Source organism: Corvus kubaryi, unplaced genomic scaffold, assembly GCF_017639235.1.
Source record: "Corvus kubaryi isolate FWS band 111438036 unplaced genomic scaffold, C.kubaryi_AGA036_p1.0 135, whole genome shotgun sequence".
In the NCBI taxonomy this organism is placed as follows: Eukaryota; Metazoa; Chordata; class Aves; order Passeriformes; family Corvidae; genus Corvus; species Corvus kubaryi.
In genome coordinates, this window is record NW_024580669.1 from 5,982,589 (window position 1) to 6,003,231 (window position 20,643).

General features: G+C 41.3%; 1 protein-coding gene across 6 annotated transcripts in view; it reads right to left on the reverse strand.

Annotated features, from left to right (window-relative positions):
• Positions 1 to 20,643, reverse strand: part of GRM3 (glutamate metabotropic receptor 3) — a 102,226-nt gene that overhangs the window by 16,286 nt on the left and 65,297 nt on the right. For all 6 annotated transcript variants that reach the window (XM_042053545.1, XM_042053534.1, XM_042053513.1 and 3 more), the window contains one exon: positions 14,031 to 14,886. In XM_042053545.1, coding sequence (XP_041909479.1) covers positions 14,031 to 14,754 — 724 coding nt within the window. In that variant the 5' untranslated portion in view covers positions 14,755 to 14,886. The remainder of the gene's footprint in view (positions 1 to 14,030; positions 14,887 to 20,643) is intronic.

Genomic DNA, 20,643 nt, shown 5'->3' on the forward strand with positions numbered 1-20,643 from the left:
CCAAGCTCTCCACAGTGTACCTGCGAGCAGGTGTCTCTCACAAGCTGTCTGCACAGGCTGCTGTGGGGGCTATCAGAGAGAACAGACTGGGAACATTGGCAAAACAAGATAAGGGGCTGAATAACTAGAAGACTTTCTTCAGCTTGTCATTATCCTCATTATCCTCAGCCTGGTTGAGCACAGAACTTTCAAGCTACCTCTCCTGTGAAATGCTTGCCTCAAGCATAATGTTTTACATTTCCAGGTATGTGTTGTCCTCTTGTTTGTGTGCGTCTTGGGCATTGGTGTGGTCTTTAGGACTTGGGGAGAATGAACTAGATGCTAAGTTGCAAACCTCCATCAATGAAATTGAAATTTCCTTTATTTTTTAAAGGAAATTTAAGGAATTAAAAAAATAATTTCTTCTTTCTTAAAGCATTTGGATTTTGAGACATGGAAGGTAAAAAGCATGTAAAAATTCTGCACTCACTGTATTTCTCCTTAAAAATACAAATAATCTTCCCTGAAATTAAGAATATTTCTCGCAGTTTTTTGGTTAAGGTTGTATTAGTTCAACTTGAAAATAAAACAAATACTCACAGAAGATCATTCAAGGTGTTTTTCTTTTTTTTTTAAAAATAAGTCTGCTAGGTTGATAATTAATATTAATAATTTGTGAGATTCCAACATAGAAATGCCTTTCAATTGATACCATTAGTTTAAGTTTACCCACTTAAAGAAATGGTTGCCACAAGAGGCAAAATGCATGCAGTGTAATTCATACCAGCAATCAACTTGCAATTACAAAGGAAATTAAACCATGACTTCAAACTGCCTAACTCCTCCCTCAGGCCAACTCACTGTTTTGTACACAGAAGCAAGGGGAAACCACTCCCATTATGAAGAATTATGGCCACTGTGAGGGTGACAACACATAAGCTCAGGACTGGAACTGAAAATTCTGGGCTGGCCTTTGGTAGCTCCTGAAATGTTTTGGACTGAGGAAGATTTGAGTTGGCTGGTGAGTTCTCTGTCAGTTGCTGAACATTTATGTTGCTGTCAGAGCTTGAGGTCTTGGTTGGGATTTTCTGCCATTTCAGGGGTTATGGATTACCCTGTGTCCAATTTGAACATTTGGGTGAGGGACATTCCCATGTAACCTCAGAGCAGGGAACGGATGCCATGCCTTTTACCCCTCTCTTCCCAGCATATCCAAGGTGCAGCTGAAAGAGATTAAAGTTGCATTTTAATTTTGCTAAAATTTACTTTTGGACTAATTAGGGACATGGTTATATCACAGGGGCATGAATCTTTCTCTTTTTGGAGGCACTGTTCCATGACATGTTAATTCCACCCCCAAACTGGAAACGTAGCTGTCTAAGGAAGTGTTAAATACCTAATAATATTTTTGCCCTTCTTTGTCAGCCTGAACTAAATATGAATAGATTTAGTTATTAAGATATTAAAGGAAGTTGGTTAAAAAATTCTCTCCTCTGTGGGGACTTGAGGATTGGAGAGGTGTTTCCAGACACAGCTCTGAATAATTTAGTTAGATAGTTTGCCCTTAGAGATCAGAAGCAAATGAACCATGAAATAGACCCTCTGGCTGTTATTTCCTAATTGACTTGATATGAAGACACTCCCAGATCAGGTGGACTGACATAGATTTAGTTGCTTACACTGCAATGCTATTATTTAGTAGTAGTAATATTGTAGCTGTGACAGTCCAAGATGCAAGAAATTTCAAGTGCTTAAGAAAGGCAGTATTTCTTATTAGACTTATAGATGGAAGAAGTGCACAAGCTTTCAGGCCCAAGGTCACTCCATTAGGTCATCAGAAACATTGCTCAATAAATTTGACCTTCATTTATTTTGAAGGAACAACTCTGCTCGGAGTTTAGTATATCAGGTTTTTCTTTCCTGCTGGAAACACAATTTCCTTTTGCAAACAGGCTCATTACTATCCATTTTCAGAGTAATTGCTGAAAGCTTTTTGTTCACTTCTTTAAAAGTATAGAATTCAGAAACACAAGGTCTGATCAAGATGCAAGACAAGATATGACAAAGACATGTTATGCCAAAAGCTTCTTTTTTTTCCAGATATGTGGGCAGTCTAATAAAGGTATTGCCTCTTCCTACAGATCTTATGACTCTATGCTATTATTTTTGTTAAGGAGCTACTGAAAACTCTCAGCAATCACCCTACAAATTGCTAATAATGAGGTAATTTGCAAAATGAAATTGTATTTGCAGTAGGAAAATAAAACCCTAAGCAGTGAATTATAAGGAGAGCATGTATTTGAAATAATTGAAGCTCAAATTTATTGAACATTTTGGGGAAAAAAAAGAGCTGTAGAATGCCTCAGAGTAGGAATAAAGAGACATTACCACGGTGAAACACAGGAAGCTTTAGGCTCAGACATATTATGCTGCTCAGTTACAGCAGTTGGCACATCTGACATAATGCTTGTGGAGGACAAAGATGAATTGGAATATAGCTGGAAAGGTAAATGTTTCACACATCACATGGTGTAAGATTCTGGAGTGGATCAGTTTTCTCTAGGAATATAATATGCAATTGAAAAAAAAAATGACCTATATTTCTTGAACATAAGTTTAATTAGAGTGTCTATTTTGGGAGTGCAGTTTTCTCACAGAGCTCCTATAGTCTCCCATAGTGGAGAGAAATTGGCACCTCCAAAGGTGCGCTCTGGCTAATGTGAGATGCCATCAGGAAGGTGGGTAACTTCCTCCATCAACAGTTCTCCAGTTACACTGCAAAGTGTTTCAAAGAATACATGAAAGTTGGGTGGCTTCAATTTTGGCCACTGATGGAAATCAAACTTATGTTTCAGTAAGGCCCACCACACACATTAAATGTGCTCATCTTCCTTTGTAAAGGTATGAGTCTGGATTTTATTTTTACTCTTTTCCATACAAATAAGGTGGTGGCTGGAAATGCACATCTACTGAAATTGCAAGTTAATTCAGTATTCAACAGAGTCCATCTCAGCTGACCAAATGTTGAGTCAACCAGAGAGGTGAAAGTGGGCTTCTCACAACAATGAATTTCAGTCAAAAGAGAGTGAGATAAAGGATAACTCTTGGCTTTTAAGGCTATTCCTGCATATCACACACCAGCTGTAGAGGTAGCACGTCACCTCTCCCAATATCATCAGTGTTCATTGGCATGTGTTATTCTGCAACATGCAACCTGCACGTCCTATTAATACTCGCAAATTCTTCTGTTCTCAGGAATAAAAGATAAAGGTGAGAGCACAGTATCATTTTTGCTAATACTTTGCTCCACTGAATCAGTTCAGCAACAGCAATCACTGGACCTCAGGGGAAAATGTAAAATGAAAATGTTGATTTATTTGCCTGTTTTATGGTGGAAGCAGAGACACATTGATAGGCTTAGACTGATAAAATGTTTCAGAGATCTAGGAGAGACATTTACAGCACTGCCTCAAACCTTCTTCTGACTGGAGATAATTTCTTCTCCAAAGAGCCTTTAAAGATGGGCTTTTTATTCTTTCAGTTACTGGAGCATTAACTAGCCATTAGCTATCTGTTCAAATCGATGTGCAAATGTAATACAGGAAGTTTAACAAACTTTTTCATCATATTTTCATCAGTTCTCAATAGCAGTTTCATAGTTTTTTCAGCCACTGTCTGGTGGAGACCTATCCTGGTACAGTAGGCCAATCTTTGACACAAAGCTGATCACTTGGAGCAGTGTTCAGCTGCTGCATTCATCAGGGCAATAGAGAAATGTCATGGAAAAATTCTACTTTTGCAGAAACCACAGGTAAAATTTATTTGTAGGGGTACATGGTGAATAGTTAGTTATGTCAAGGGAAGGAACCACAAGAGCACAACCTTTCTGCACACAAACAGTCAGCTACTGATCACTACACAAATTCAAACTTGGTAAGAAGGGAGGATTGTTTTCAGGGCATAATTAATAGAAAGAAGAGCATGTTTGCAGCATATGCAAAACATCCTGTAAATGGTGAAAAAACAAAAGCAGTAGCAAGAAAGTACAAGGCCAAAAACAACCTCTCCAAAAAAAAAGAACTGGGACTGTCCCTTGATTGTGGATGCTGGAACTCATCAGTGCTGCTACCTGAACACAGGACGTTCTCCCTTCCCTTTGGTGTGAAAAGACCACTGTTTTTGGATTTGCTACTCACTCTTTATAAATGCAATCTCAACAATCATACATCAAGTATTATCTTTTATTACAGAATTAAGTAAAGTAAAATTTTAGAGAGCAATACATGAGGGCTCCTGTGAATGTGTATGTGTGTGTTCATGCCTCTCTGTGTGTTTTCCAATCCATGCAATAAATGTGGTTAATGCTGGGTCACAGAATCAAGTGATATCAGATGTAGCCCTTAGGTATCACATTCCACCCTGAAAATCCATATTCTCTCAGCTACAGAGTTACATGGGATTTTTGTAGTACATACATTCTGTGTGAGGACTGTTCAAAGCTGGGCTTCCCTCGGCTTTCTCACACCAGTAGTTTCCCTGTTTCCTCTGAGCACAGTGCAATCCCTTCCCTGAATAAGACTATGGTGTTTTCTTCACTGAGCCTCCTATTTCAGCTACAGAACTGGTAAATATTTCATATCTCCAAGGGAATTGTTGCTTCAGTGTATTCCATCAAATTGTCTGGAATCTGTGTATAGCAGCAAGTAGAAAAATGTACAGCACATTGAATTGAGGAGTCATTGCAGACACACATTTAAAAAGTGAGTATCACTCAACCTTCAGAAATGGTCTTGAATGGTTCTTTTGTAAGAAATGTGTTAGATGTATACATGCCATCAGTCTAGAAGAGATGAGATGATTCATACATTGCCGAGTAGAAAGATGGGATTGTACAAGAGAAGCAAAACTGCAGGAGATGAAATGCAAATGCAAGACTGAGGGGGCAGGGGCCTTCAGAGTGTGAGGAACAATAACCTCTGCTTTCCATCTACTGGGTGTTTGCAACCACCACTCCCATCCCCACCACTTCTGGCTCTGAGCTGTTCTTCACAGCCATTCAGGAAAGAGAAAGTTTTTGTGTGGAGACCCTACATTCCAAATTACTGATCTTGGTAATTTCTTAATAAAATACATGCCTTAAGTTTAAGGATTTCTATTTGGAGACATGGTCCTTTCTGGCTTAGTGCTGAACGCCTTTTCATCCCAACAGGGAGCAGGTGAGCTGTCTATGGATGGAAAAAAAGCAAAAGAGCAATGCAAAGGATTGCTCGTGTAGCCATGCTACAGCTAGGATTTCATGGACATTTCTGTTAGAAGTTTCTCTGCTTCTGTGCATGAATATATGTGTCTTGTTCCCCTTGCCTTGAAAAATTTTAGTATTCTTTGTCTTCACTTGTTATATGCTCAGACAAATACACTTTCATGGCAAGAAGAAGGAAACAAAAGGAAATGACTCACCCAGATAACAGCAATGAAATATATTTTTACATTATACTCTGTATCTGCTAACTAAATAGCCATAAATATTGCAGTGATGCCAAGGCAGGCATTCTCTGAGATGCTTTTAGAGGTGTTTAGAAACTTGGCTCTGACAAATGAGGAAATGAAAATCACACACATTTGTCTGTCAGGTCCATCCAGTTTGCAGTTGATGGGAGTTGTGTAGAAGGTCAGTTTGCGAAGAGTATGCATATGTAAAAGAAATTTCTGCTCCATGAAGATGTAGAGGTGGTTGCTTTGGGAAAAAATGGAAAAAAATTGGGGAAAAACATATTAGTGGAAAATGTAAACAATGGCTGTTTTGAGTTTGGGTTGAGTTTCTTTCTCCTCTTTTATAGAGAAACAGGCCTGTATCACTGAGTAGTGGGGTTTTTTGCACTGGGAATCAGAAATGGACACGACAAATTTGAAGGGAAGAGTTCAGGCTTTGCAGAAAGCTGAAATAGATTCACATGCTCATCTGGGCTGCAGTTTAACGAGTACAAATACAGCAGTTCACTTGAGACAGGTTTGTCTGCAAACTTGCTCTGTGGAAGAGATGTAGGACTAAGACGACAATCCATGTTTAGATTGCAGCACCAGGCTGGGCTGAGTGTCAGTGTCATACTAATGCAGCTGTACTGGTCTGGTCCCTGTTCCTGCTTAACCACCATTAGCCTGGGAATATTTTTGTACTGTGCTCTACTGGGTGAAGAAAATGTCTTCCAGGGATGTAGTGAAATTAAGGTTATTTCAGGAGAAAAGATACTTTTCTATAGATAATGCTTTCACTTCTGCCTTTGTAGTATAATTATTAGCTGCCAACAAGGATATAGGTTTTGTAAAAATAACATAGCATTTCGTTATCTTTGGGATTAGACATCTGGATTTGTGACTTTCTGTAGTTTTCTTCATCACCTTTGGAAAAGACGAGTTTTCTTGGAGACTCACTGGAAGTCCAGGACACACCTGGATTACTCAAAAGAGTAAAATGGAATTACCTTCTCATGTCCTTGTCCTCATCCTCAACACTTCTGTGGTCATGTTCTGAGCACAGCCTTTGCTTTTGCCAGCCCCTATTGTAGTATCTCAGCATGAGAGACTATCTGATATTAGATATGGAAGTGCTGAAGCACTTTTCTGTAGCAGGTGGTAGAGAAGAGTCTGGTCTTTTCATGGGCTTTTCAGAGCCGAAATAGATGCTAAAATGTAAGGGATAGGAATCCTGAACCAAACTCTTCTTTCTCACCTGATATTTTCTCCTTCAAAGTCACAGGAAGAAAGAAGCAGATCTGGCATCTCTTTAGTTATGTGTGAACATTTCTCCCAGGTAAATCAGCATGAAGAATAAGAATACAATCCCATGGTATGTCCTGAGTTGCCCTCTACTGTAAAACCCAGTAGGCCTGGGAAAGGGAATGTGCATAGTTGGGGGATGAAAAGGTTGTATGAGACTTCCTGCTCCTCTGAGGACTGGTACAGACCCTTGGTATTTGGGATTCACATATCATTTGCCAGCAAAACAAAAGATAAAACAATAACTATTATAAAACAAGCAGCAGGCAAACACAGGAGCCTGTTATTTAGAGAAATTAGGTTACCAAGCCTTCTGTCTCTCAAATATGTGCTCTGAAAGAAAATCATTGCTCAGTTTGTCAGTCATGTGTTTCTCCACAAACACAGGATATCTAATCTCATCCTCATTTACACACTCGCATGGATGCTGTGAAATCTGTGAATCTGATTTATGGATGCCTAAAGGCTACATTATTAATAGGAGATAAGCAGCTGACTATAAATTACATATAAGGCATAAACTACATTATTTTATGTTCAGTATTTCATAGCTCAGCTGAAGTGGTAGATTGTTTAAACATTCAAGTAGAGGAAACTGAGATGGAGATCTAATTGCAATTTCAGGGATGCCAAAGTACTTTCACCTAAATATGCCACTGTAACAAGTCTGGGGCTGTTGTTGGCCTGTGGTTTCTGCAGGCTTTCCAGGAACGACACCCAGCTGTGTAAAGGCCAAAGGCAACATAGTTCCAGAGACTTCCTGAGGACTATATGAAGGAAAGCTGTTGCTGCTCTGTGTCCTGCTAATGCTGCATCTCTCATCTTTCTGTCCATGGGAGCTCAGTGCCCAGGTCAGGCAGAGGGTTGTGGCAGCAGGCAGTGGTGGCAGCAGGCAGTGGTGACAGCTGTGGCAGCAGGCAAAAGTACCTTGCTCCTGAGTTAGATGAGGAGCAATGGCCCAGCACACCTTGGCCTCCACTGCTGGAACTTATCTCAAGGGGTGAAAGCACAATTCACCTCTGTTCCTGCTCACTCAGGCTAATTACTGTGAGTTAGTGCCAAAGGAAAGCATGAAACAGCAGCTTTTTATGATGGTCTCTGGCTTGATAGCAGACACCATTAACAGGTAGGTCACTGACCTGCCATCGTGGTGAGAGACGTTTTAATGGAAATTTTATTTGGAACACGTGCCCTAGAGATGACAACACCTGTGTCCTTCTGCCAGCCCAGATACTCGTTTCAGAGGGTGCAGTGAGTGACACACAACACATCCAGAGTGCAGACCCGTTGCTTGCCATCATGATACCTCAAACCTAAACTAGGGGTTGAAAAGGCTCTATAGTATTTTAGTTTCAACCAGTTTACATCTATAAAGACCTGATAGGAAAGGCTTTGTCTTTATCAGACAAGTTGGTCTGATTGCACAGCTGCCTTTCCTTTCAGCAGGAAGTTAGACTAGAGCCCACCAAACCTGCTTTATTCTTTATGATTTTATACATTATGATCTAGAGCATACACAATTAAAAATCTATATAAATGCATATACATAAAGTACATAAATATATTAATATATACATATACTAAAATCTTCAGGAGGACTAAGTAGAGATTAGCTTATTTACTCTTGGAGTGTAAATTTACCCAAAGTAAAGGAACAGCAGATCCCATGAGGCCTGTAAAGAGAGGAGGAAGGAGAAAGAAGATGGGGTCATCGGGATTTCCAGGTCATCAAAATCTTGCTGCAGCTCTCTGTGTATTTACACCACTGTAACTCCAATACAGAGAGAATATGGGAAAATACTGTGCAGGTTCAACTGTTCCTCTGCTCTGAAACAGCAAGTCTCAAGTGTGCTTTCAGAGACTGTCCCTTAGCTGCTTGCAAGATTTTAAACACTATGACACATTTTTGGTCCCAGGGAAAGGCAGTAATTTTTTCCTATAAATCCTAGACATCTTTTTCATGTATATTTTTAATTAGTATCTTGGGGAATTCACTCTACATTTTTCTTGCTTTTATTAGCTACAAATCCATCATGTATTACACTTTTACGACTTTTATGATTAACAAGGTATTGGATGCCTTCTGCCATGTAAGCTTTACCTTAATCTGAAAGCGTGTTCTGGTTTATGTTACAAATAAGCATCACAAGGAAGACCACGAGGACCTCACTGCTGACTGAGTGCTGAAGGCAAGGGGAATCTGACCTGATGAGAAGGAGCTCCTCGGGTGACATGATGGAGTAGCAGGGCCATCTGCCACAGAGCCTGGGCTTTGGGCTCCAGCTTTAGGCTGCACAGGTACTCCCTGCTGTAAACTCATAGCTGGCCTTTGAAGTTTCTGCAGCTGTAATCTGCTCGTGATAGCAAATGCAGCATTCTCTTAGTCTGTGCTCCATGCAGCCTGGCTGAGCACTGAGTTTTGAAGGGCACTTTTCACAGGAAATATTTATGGCTAAATCCCAGATCAGGGACCATGCAATGCTGCTGTGCTCAGAAGTAAGGTGACATCTGCTTGTTGCAGACCACGACACTTAAGCCCTTTCTTACTTGGATGGAACAGTTACGATGGAAATGGTCTGTGAAATTGTGTTCCCACAACAGAAGTCATCAGTGTTGAAGAATAAAGGAGAAGGTGAATGTGTGCTTCTGCTTCATATTATTTGAGTGTTGACTGGGGCAGAGTGAGGAGGAAGAGAAGAAAAAAAATGAACCACATAGAAATGTAAGACCAGGTAAGAATACAGGTTTTGTCATAAAGTCCAGTGGAGGAAAGGGGACAAATCAGACCTGGCTTACAACCCTTTTCTCATTTTGAGTAGTCATTCTGGTTAGCCATGGGAGAGGATTTGTCCAGGATAAACTAGTTTTGATGATACAGGCTTTGCTGTAGAAGAGATGGATTTCTGAACACAAGTGACTCTGGTAGCTCAGGAAGAAGAAAGGGATAGGAAAAGACACTGAGTAGTTTAAATATGCACTGCCTAAAATTTTTAATGTCTTTTTTCCAAGTCGTCTACTTTAGCCAAATTCTTCCCACCATTAGCTGTGGAGATTCAGAAAGCTTCATGATACAGGTGGACATGCATACATCCCAAAATCCAACCCCCTCTGCCCATATGCTCCCACACTAGACTGAGGGCAGAGTTAGTCCTGTTATACCATCAGCCCTGCTAACTGGAGTGGGAAAAGCTGGAGCCCAGGCCCACACTCCTGGCTGACAAGGCTGTTATTCTGCACAACCAGATACGCAACCCTGGGTCAGATGGAGCTAATGCTGGTCTTTCAGTATGACTGTTACCCTTCCTCACCTCCAGTCCAGTGTCGTGGAGGAGCAGCTACAGCAGGCAGCAACATGTAGGGCACAGCTGTGCAGAACCCTGCTCATTTTTATCCCAAATGACGGACACCCCTCTCATACTGTCCTGGCACTTGTCAAATGTGAGGCTTGCAGTAGTGCTGTGGGCAATGGCAACACTGCTTTTCTGTGTCGTCCTGGTGGCCTAAACAAGCTAAAATAGTCAGCAAAGCTACTTGCTGCACTGTCCCCTCCACCCTTGTGAGGGAGCAAGGCTGCTGGATATGTGGCTTCATCCCTGGATTCATAGCCCTCCCAGGAGTCCCTCTGTATGCTGCCCTTCAGCAGGCAATAGCCAGGTACAGCGAGAAGTTGGGTTTACTCTGTGCTCTCTGCCATGGAGACCTTTACTTTTGTTCAGCACTTCTTTGTTGTCCTAGTAATACAAGTTAACAGCCTCTTGAACCAGCATCTCTATCAGCAGAAAACCATCACGATTTAGAACATCAAGTGCCGCACTTGTGCCCTCAGGAGGGAATGCAGAGGATGGGAAGATCAAGAAGATGAACCAGCCTATATCTCTTTAAAAGGCCAAGCAAGCACTGAAATAGAGTGAGTGCATTTATCTAGGGGCTGGGCTTTGCATTCTCACATCCTGCTGCTGGAAGCTGGAATTGGGCACAGGTCTCTTTTTCTCTTTGCTGAAAATATCACATTTGTCATATATGTCTTACCGACTTGCAAGAAAATGATGTGCTTGGTGTATCTCACAGACAATAAGGAGTGAAATCTCACCCTGTCTTCATGGCACACTGCAGTTCTGTGGAGTTATTTCAATTTAATGAAAAAGGAGAAATAAGTAGGAGCCCAGAGGTATTAGTGAAATACCTGTCACAGCATGTCAGCACCAGTGGCAGCACAAGGATGCACAAATCCTGGCCAGTCCCCTACAGCCACCCTGCTGTTAGCTAGTCCCTGGGTATTTCCTTGCAAATCACATTATTGCTGTGCCTTAAGAGTCTCACTTCAGGCTTTCAGCTAAATGGCAAGTGAAAATAAGCCCTAATCACTCTATACTCCATCTGTAGTCAGTAGCAAGAGATGTAGGGGCAAATAATGCCTTGCACGGGCTGGAACACATCTGTAAGTGCTGATCCCCTCCATTAATTGTAATCAAAGACTAATCAAAACTAATTTGAGTGTGAAGGGTAAATGTCTAAAATTGCTCCGTCCCACACCAGTCATAGAAATGCACCTGATCGTTTACTCAGACTGGTGTGGGTGAAATACACCGTGTTCCGGGAAACTGGGGCGATACATTCAGGCTCGTTTGCTAGATTTCTTTCACAGAAACCTGAGGTTTTATGCTTGCAGGGCTTGTCTATGTGGATCCCTGCCTTTCAGCAGAGGAGGCATTGCTTAAATAGCTGCTTGTGTGTCTGCAAATATGGCTATCACTGTTCTGTTTCTTGCCTGCTTCCATGTGGTGGGTGTGGATCACTACCCAGGCTAAAGAAGAGAGAAAATCCACAACCTGACTTGGTTGCAGTGTAGCTGCTGGGCTGCTAACTTCCATGCCACCCTCCCTCTGCACTGGGAAAACATCCTCAGGTTTGGAGGTGGAAATAGGAGAGCATCATTGATCAAACATACCATGCAACAAGGTCCTCATATTGCATTAACAACACACCCAAAGACTTTCTTAAGCAAGGAAAGAGCAAAGGATAACTCTTGGTCCCATGGAAATCAACAACAAGATTTGTATGTATTAAAATCTCACATATATATTAATTTTTCACACCTCTCTGAAAGGAAGAAGGCATGGAAGATTTGCTGAATAACTCGCTACATAACAATCACTCACCTGCTTAAAAAATAACTTACATTAAAACAGGGATTCACATTATAATGGAAGAACTAATAATAAAGAAAGGAGATGAGCAAATTGTGTTGTAAGCTGGTAAAAATACATATGGAACAAAGCCATTGGAAAAGAACTTGACAGGTTTCTTAATGCTTTAAATTGGAAATGAAAATTATCAGAATCTAAACCTCTTCAAAGATTTCCATGCTGATTTTTAATCAAATTAATTTGGTTCAAAAAAAGAGCCTTCTGTTTTCAAAACTGAAAAATTACAGGCTTCATTTTTTTTTTTCCAGCTTGAGCAGCTTCAACTTCCAATTCATAAAAGTATAAAAGATATTTCAGTCAAAATTAAAATTAATTTTTCTGGCTCTAGCTAAATAAACATTTTCCTGAGATTTTGGTCAAAGAAACTTGGGGTTATTTTGACTTCATATCTAGATGTTGAGTGCAAAAATGCTTGGGTGCTTAAAAATATCTGCATGTTAGAAAAACTATTAAGAATCCTATATATGAACTAAGGTTGCTTAATCTTAAGGCTGGAATCTACTATTAGCGTATTCATTTAAGCCCATAAAAATACCTGTAGTGTCAGAAGAAATCTTCAAAATAACTGAAGTTTAAGATATTGAAGTGCCTACTCATTTGGGTAGGTCATTACGGCCCTGAAGTATCTCCCTGGCAGGGACAGAAGCACACCACTGCCTTCCCTCCTGATCAGTATGCCAGGAACCAGCTCCCATGAAGTGCTGTCCTCCTCAAACCAATTGATTTCAACAATTTAAAGACATTCAAGTATCTCTGAGGATAAGTGCAGGCAAGCGAGAAAAGACTTTCTATGTTGTAAGTGCTGTGAGGAAGGAAAGGAGAATGGATTCTTAGTTTCCATAAGTCTAAACCCAAAAAGTTTGTTTCATTCTGACTTGAGTACTTGGCTACACCAGCCATACCCCACTGGGAGCTGGTGAAGTGCCAGGGATGTGGTTTGACTCAGATCTAGAAGTGATCTGAGTCAAACACTGAGAAGATCTCTAAAGGAGGGAAAAGTTCAAGCTCCAATTTGACAGTTTTACATAGTTTCCAGTGCTACTAGCATTATACAATTATTGAAGGCCTCTTGGGATTGAGCATGCTGCATCCTACACGTTTATCCTTCAATTCCTCTTGGAATTTTGTTCTCACACAAAGCACAGCGTGATGTTTCCTTACTATCAACTCAGTCAGTTGAGAATATCAGTTTAATAATACATAGAAATGCAAGTTCAACCTAGATGCTTCAGAAGAAACTTAAGATATGTAGCAACAAAAGGACAGGATGTTCTACACTTCACTTGTTTCCTCTGTAGATCTATTTAGCTGTGCTAAAGTGTAATGTTGTTATGGCATAGTACTAATAAAAAAGCTAAACTCAGCCATATGTGATGGCAAAACCAGCGAGATGCCATGTGCTGTGCAGCCAGTCCCCATGAAGTTTGCTCATATCATTCCCAGATTGACCACCCTCCTCATCTCCTGCCCATGTTTAATGTAGCTTTTTTTATACTTTGTCATTAAGCCTGTAGTTCTGTAACACAGGTAATGGCACTATCCCATATATTTAAATATTTTAGATACATCTGATTCTATGACAGGAATTATTACTTTACTATTGCAAGGACATTGGCCATGGTCCAGCAATTATGTAAATTCATAGCAAAGTGAGGGAGAGAAGGCCAAGTCTTGGCATGGGAATAGCAGGCAGCTGCCTGGTGTAGCAGGTGGTGAAAGGACCATTGGCTTTCAGACATGCCCAAACTGGCTGTGAATTAAATGGGTGTTGGTGTGTGGAATTTTAGAGGATGGAGTGCAACATTGCCAAGACCAGCTGTTGCCACCTTCACCTCTTCCTTCTGCTGGAACAGGAGGAGCATTGAGCTGGTTTTTTTAGGGTTCTCACCAAGCTCCTCTTCCTTCTCCTTTCTGTGTTCTTGTGACAGGAGTGACCTTGCCTGGGTACCACCCTGGTCTGAACTGTGAAAATAGCTGCCACCAGGAATTTGGCTAAGTTACCATGACTGATGAACATTTCCTTAATTACAGTGCCATTCTGTATGTACGAAAAGAGGAGTTATTTATTACCTGTAAAGTTTACTTTCAGGAGATAATCTTTGTACAGCTTCCTGCCATCCAGATGCTTCATGGCATCACAGAGTTTGGTGGTGTTTGGGCAGAGAGTCCTCTGCATTTTATGCAAGGCATGGGCCATTGCATACACAGCATTCACAACAAACATGATCTTGGATTCTTGCTCGTAGTTGGAACTGTTGATGGTGAAGTGCTTGTCACAAGCCTTTTTATGTGGTTTCCGGTTCTGCAGGCTACACTGGAATTTTTGCTCCCAGAAATCCTTGAACCAGGGGTTGCGTCTGTTGTTATAAGGGCTGAGACTTTGGAAATACTTGTCAAACTCTTTAACCGGATGGGAAGCAAGCTCCAAGGTTATGGCCCCCGATGCTATGTGCTCATTGCCCTTGACAATGCTCTCCTGTGCTCCCCACCCGTCGCTGGCAATCCAGGTGAAGGACACGTTGAAGCGGTTGGCGGCCGCAATGAGCTCCCGGGAGTCATCACCTCGCATGAACAGCACCACCACCCTGGCATTGGGTTTCTGGAGCAGCTCCCTGATCACGCCGTCGTAAGACTTCCTGATGTTGGACCGTCCCACTTTCTCGGAGGTGGCGATGCAGATGTTGCGCAGACGAGCTTCCTGCTCAAAGGCCTCAATCCCCGTCTCCCCGTAGTCTCCTTCGGAAGCCACTGTTGACACGTAAGTCCAGTTGAAATACCGCAGGATTTCAGCCATGGCTTTCGCTTGGTAGAAGTCCGGGGGCACTGTCCGTGCGAAATAATCATAGCGGGATTTGTCGCTCAGCTTGGCACTGGTGGAGGCGTAGCTTATCTGGGGGATCTGGAAGAGTCGGAGCAAATTTGCCACCTGGAGGCAAAGGGGGGGAGCACAGGTTATTAAAGAGTGGCACTTATAAAATGGAACAAAAATATTTTGGGAAAGGCATTGACAGTGTTTTTTAATGAGAGATGTTCTGACGATTGCAGATCGAGGGTGTTGATAGGGGATGTTGATAACAAACTCCAGGGAGAGTATTGCACTGAGCTTATGCACAAAAACTGTTCTGATGCCCAGTTAATTCCCTGGGTCCTGCTGTAATGTTTGTAAGGATTGTAATGGACCTTTATTTTCGTGAAACTGAGCCTGTTTAAACAACAGATAATTAGACACAAATGGACAATATATTTCAGTTTCAGATTTCAGTAAGTGTTCCTTACTAAGGTCTGAGGATTTGCATGCCTTTGCTTCTGAATTCTTAAAATTTGCATAGTGGGATAGATCTTCTCCAAGACTCATTGTATTTGATAACCAAATGCACTAATAAGATATAAATTTCCATTTTGTGCAAATATCACAAACGTACAGGCCTTTTGCAGAACTTTATAGTCTCACACAAGACAAGTCCCCACCTCTCCTATTTTTCACTCATTTAAACTTTTTTCTGAGATGTTCTGACTTCAGACCTGCTGAGATGGCACATTCATTGCATGCAACTCTTCAAGTTGCACCATGTCCCAGAACCACACAATCACATTCACGGATTCACAGAAACACAGGATAGTCTCAATTGGAAGGGATGTACAAGGATCATCGAATCCAGCTTTTAGTGAATGGTCCATATGGGGACCAAACCCATGACCTTGGCATTACTAGCACCATGCTCTACCCAACTGAGCTAATGTCATGCTGACCTACGGTTTTTAATAAATAATAAAACTTTTAATAATCTCTATTTGCCCTTCTAGTTTATGTGGTCCAAAGTCCTGCTTTTTTTTTCTTTTTTTCATGTGTTGCTATGTCCAGTGCTTAAATATTTCCAAATCTACTCTGCTGCTCTCACAGAAGTGCAACTCTTGACTGCATCTCGAAAGGAATGAAGAAAGGTTATGGCACTCTTTTCCTATGATAGATTCTTAAATAACAAAGGGAAGATTGCGGGCTAGAAGTTGTGTCCGGTAAATTAAATTTGAAGCTAATCTTGGAGTACAGCCTGATGAAACCATTTGAAAAGCCATAGTGTGCTTGAGATTCCTGCAATAGTGTACTTGAGATTCCTAAGGGAAACTTATTAAAAATTGCCCAATCATTTAATTTTTTTAATCTTCCCCAGATTTTTCCTTGACCACAGACTGTCTTTAAGAATTCAAAGGCAAAGGACTGTTTTGAAAAAATGTTGTAGAACAGGCAAATTTTGAAGGCTCAGATGTCAGTAGCAAATTAGACAGTCTGATTAAAAAAAAAAGGAAGAATTTTATTGCTTTTCAGCAACCTCTACATCTTGGGATTTTATAGATTTAGATTCTGTCTTTTCTGTAATGCAGACACTGAACTAGTGTCCTGCTGTAGCTCAGTCTCCCCCTGTAAACAGGTGTAATCTCATCTGGGCCAGACTCTGCTGCCATCCATACGTGTACAGGGACTTTCACAAGTCCTGGGCCACATGGAACGGAAGACTTCAGGAGGTCCTTGTCCTCCTGTCCTTCTAAAACACCAGGAAAGACCAGATGTCCTGGCACCTCAGCTGTAGCTGTTGACTTGAAGCTCGCCTTCACAAAATAAACCACTGGGAGCGGCTTATTTTAGTTTAAAACAAAATATAACCTTTTCTACAGTGCTTGGAAGGAGCATCCTGAGCTTTAGCTGACACTCTGTAGTTTTGCAGTGGGTACAGGCACAAGGCTGTGGCTGAACTAGTTACCGGCCCTCAGAAAGCAGCTGATGTGTTCTTAACCTCCCTGCTAGATGGTAACAAGCATTAAACTCCCTTATACTGGAAGTGTGGGATTGAATTTGCATTGTGGTGATGTAAATGAACAGCTTTAAAGCAACAGGATGGGTAGAGAGGCTTTTTCTGTCACCAAGGTGCAATGGATTCTTTGAGCATCATTAAGTCCCTGTGGCTTTGTAACTTTGATTATATGCCCACAGATCCCCATGGTTTGGTTCACATGTCCTCTCTCAAGAGCACTCTGATTTGGTAATAAGAATCTACTCCACATAGCTATTCTGGAACATTTCCTGCACAACTGTGTGGGCTGGAACTGCTATTCTTGTCTCAGTTTATTCTAGCAGGAATTATTTTATTTGTGCTAAACCATAATGAAGATATGCACACATATCATTCTGCATTTTCCCCCTCAAATTGGCTAAAGAAGTCTGTTTTCAGCAGCTCAAGTAATGCTGTTCAGTATGTAGACAACCCTTCAGCTCACAGAAAAATGCTCCTAAAAATAAAGCAGCTTTATTGTTACTTTGATTTATTTTTTCTTTTTTTCTGTTTTTTTCTTAAATATATTTTTGTTTGTTTGTTTTGTTCTGTTTCTTTCTTTTTTCTTTTAGTCTAAGCAGAAAAAGCATCCATTGAACTACTCTCCCAGTTTACACAGGGGCCCTCAGCCTTGGAGGCCACTATACTTCCAGGGTCCTTGCAAACAGCTGCAATTCTGATTCTTGTCCTCTGGGGAGAAGAAAGTTTTCATGTGTTTACAGCTGTCTGCTGTAAAGCTTCTCATTATGAAGCTGTCCAGATGGTAGATTTTTCATGGACTAAAAATTAAAAAATATAAAGAAGTCTGATTAATCATAAAGGATAGCGGCCCAAGCATCCCTGAAAACTACTACTGCTCATGGAATTCAGTGAAGTTGTATCTGTTATTCAGATCAGGACACTGTTCTTGAAATTCTCAGGTGGGGATTTTTTGGAATATTGTAATGTCTTGATATTAGGGACTAATTTTTCAAAAAAGGTCAAGTCTCAGGGACCTAGCTGATGCAATTGATTTCAGAACAGTCCCTTTTTCCAGCCATTTCCATGCTGATCTGAGTATTTGATTATGAAAATGTTATCCTGGTTAAGAGACTAACGAGAAGAGCACAGGTAGCAGGTTCTGCAGAGGAGATGATGTCTAAACTATGTGTACTCAGTGTAGTAGAGGACAGTGGGATGTAAACCAGAGTTATGTGCACTGAGATTGAACCACCTGAGGCACACCTCCACTGTAGCTCCGTGCTGCCTTGGCATGTGTGGCACAGCTTCAAAATTGCAGTGCAGATCCAGCTTTTGCTAAGTGAAATAATTTATTCTGGCAAAGCTCCAGGGAGCAATTTAATCAAGCCGTGGTGCATGCAATTAGTCCTGAAATCCATATGTTGACACTTAAGTTGCAGTAGTAGCCAGGTTTTTTCACTGTGAAAACTGGTGGGTTTTGCAGATACCTTTGAAGATAAGTCTGGATGTTCTACATCTGCAAACCAAAACAGCCACTTCGCACAGCTTGCTGTGAATAACGTGTGTCGACAGAGTCAGCATTCAGCGTGATGGGAAGCCTTTATTTGCCCTACACTGCTGGACTTATTAGTGCAGCCACTGTCCTGTGGTAAAATGTCCAGTCCCCAGGCAAACCTGGCTCTCACTCAGCTGCTGGGATGGGGGGTGATTTGTTGCCCAACTGAGCATGGCAGTAAGTCCAGTGCCAGCCACAACCCTCCGTAGGGATGTACTGCACCAGCAAATCCTGCAAACGGAGTGGCTGCGGCAGTGCCAGGGGAGACCAGTGTCCCTCTCCCAGCACTGGAGCCACATCTGCCACTTCTGCTTCTCTGAGCTGCAGGGACAGGATAAATGCTTGTGGGAAATTGCCAATCTTGTTTAAAACACTGAAAATGGCTCCATAATAACAACCTGCAAGGAGCCATGAATTAGATACAGCTCAAACACATGAACCTGGTTTCTTAGTGTATTGTAGCCATTCAAGAGTCCTGCTGGTAAATGGGGACAGATAGGTAACACCTCTATGTCTCAGTGACCTTGATCTGTCCTATGATTTATTGAATCTCATGGAACATTTTGCTTAACATTGGTAGACTTTTTTTCTTTTTTTTTCCTGGCAGTAGGATTTATTCTGATGTTTTTGTTAAAATTTCCTTTCTTAATGGCCCAGAGACTGTTCCATGGATTTTTTGAATGTGTATGGGGCTGCAAAATGCAGGAAACATTTTGGAGAAAAGAAGAAAAGATAAATTTCAAAAGTTCTAGAATAGATAGGGTTTCTTCACCATAACACACAAGCGTGTATCACATATTTGTAGGACAGAGGAGGCCCCTTGTTAGATGACAGTGCTCTCTGCCCTTCTGAAATTTAACCATGCGAGAATCTCATGGCACTTAACATGGCTTAATGAATCTAATTTCACAGAGCTCCTTTGAGACAGGCAAGAGCTGCTCTGAACAGACAATAAATTAGGCTGTGGAGCAGAACAGGATTGAAGTAAAGGAGTCTTGTCTCTATTGAGAAACTAGGCAAATTTCTGTCTCTCTGAGCTGCAATCTCTCCTAATGGAGATTCTGTTGCTGCATTTGGACTCCTGAGAAAGCCTTTCTATTTCTGGGAATAAGTTGCTAGTCCAGATTCCCAGAGCAAGACCATGGCAAAGCCATGTCCCAAGTTTTCCTAATTTCTAGATCATTGCTATAACACAGGGCCTGAACTCTTGCTTTGAAGGAACATGCACTGCAACCAGTGTACGTTGTATCCCATTCCTAAATGTTGGTAATCTACCTTGTGGGCTTTTTGTTATTATTTGGGCAGTTGGAAGTCAAACTGCACCTAAAGCATTCATTCCAATATATAATACATGGGTTTTTTTCTTTCTTAAATCTAAAAATGTAGCAAAATTTTGGCAGAAAGTGCTATTTTAGAAAGGCAGGAAAGAAACACTGGTTGTGAATGGGCTGGGACGTGGATGTGTGATAGGTGGCAGGCATAAACATGATGTAAAGACTAAATGAGGCACCTCTCTAGTCAACAGTCTCCACTGGCCTGTGCAGTCTCCCCATGGTCTCAGCTCCTGGGAAGTACATTTTCTCTCACGTTAAAGTCTCCATTTTTTCAATTCATAACTACTTTCTTCTATCCTCTGGTCCCGCATCATGTTGATAAAGACATTTACTTTGTGTTCCTGAGAACAAACCTGTACATACCGAAAAGCTGGTTTTAGGTTAATACCAAACCTTCTCTTCTCCAGACTAAACATGTGCAGTTCCCTCAATTTCATCTTGTAGGGTTTGTGCTCCAGACTCTCCTCCCCATGATTATGTTCTTATTTATTGAATCGTCCTTTTACCAAGGGACCCAAAGTTGAACATAATATTCTACATGTGGTCCAATGAGAATAGAATAAATAGAAATATTTATTTCCATCTGTGTACTGGCCATGTTTCTGCAGATACAGCCCAGCAGGCTGAGAGCCTACTGAGCTGCCAGACTGTATCACTGGCAATAAATATGAGCAATGCTTAAAAGCTGGGCTCCATCATAATTTTCCCTGTTCTCTTAGGATTTAGTAGGGTCCTACCTAGGGACAGTACGACCCAGAGTGACTCAGTCTGGACACTTCTGACATACTCATATAGTTTGGGAGTATTCGGGAAGAGGAGAGCTCAGTGATGCAAATGCAGCTGCTCAGCTTGGACCCAAGAAAAAAATTCACTCCAAGCTAATATGTTTTCAAAGGGAAATTAGGACCTTAAGGGCCTCACTGCTTTCAGAACTGAAAAACCTGTATCAGCCTGGAACATCATCTCTCTCTAGCCTGTTTTAAAACTATGGGTGCCATCTCTGGGAT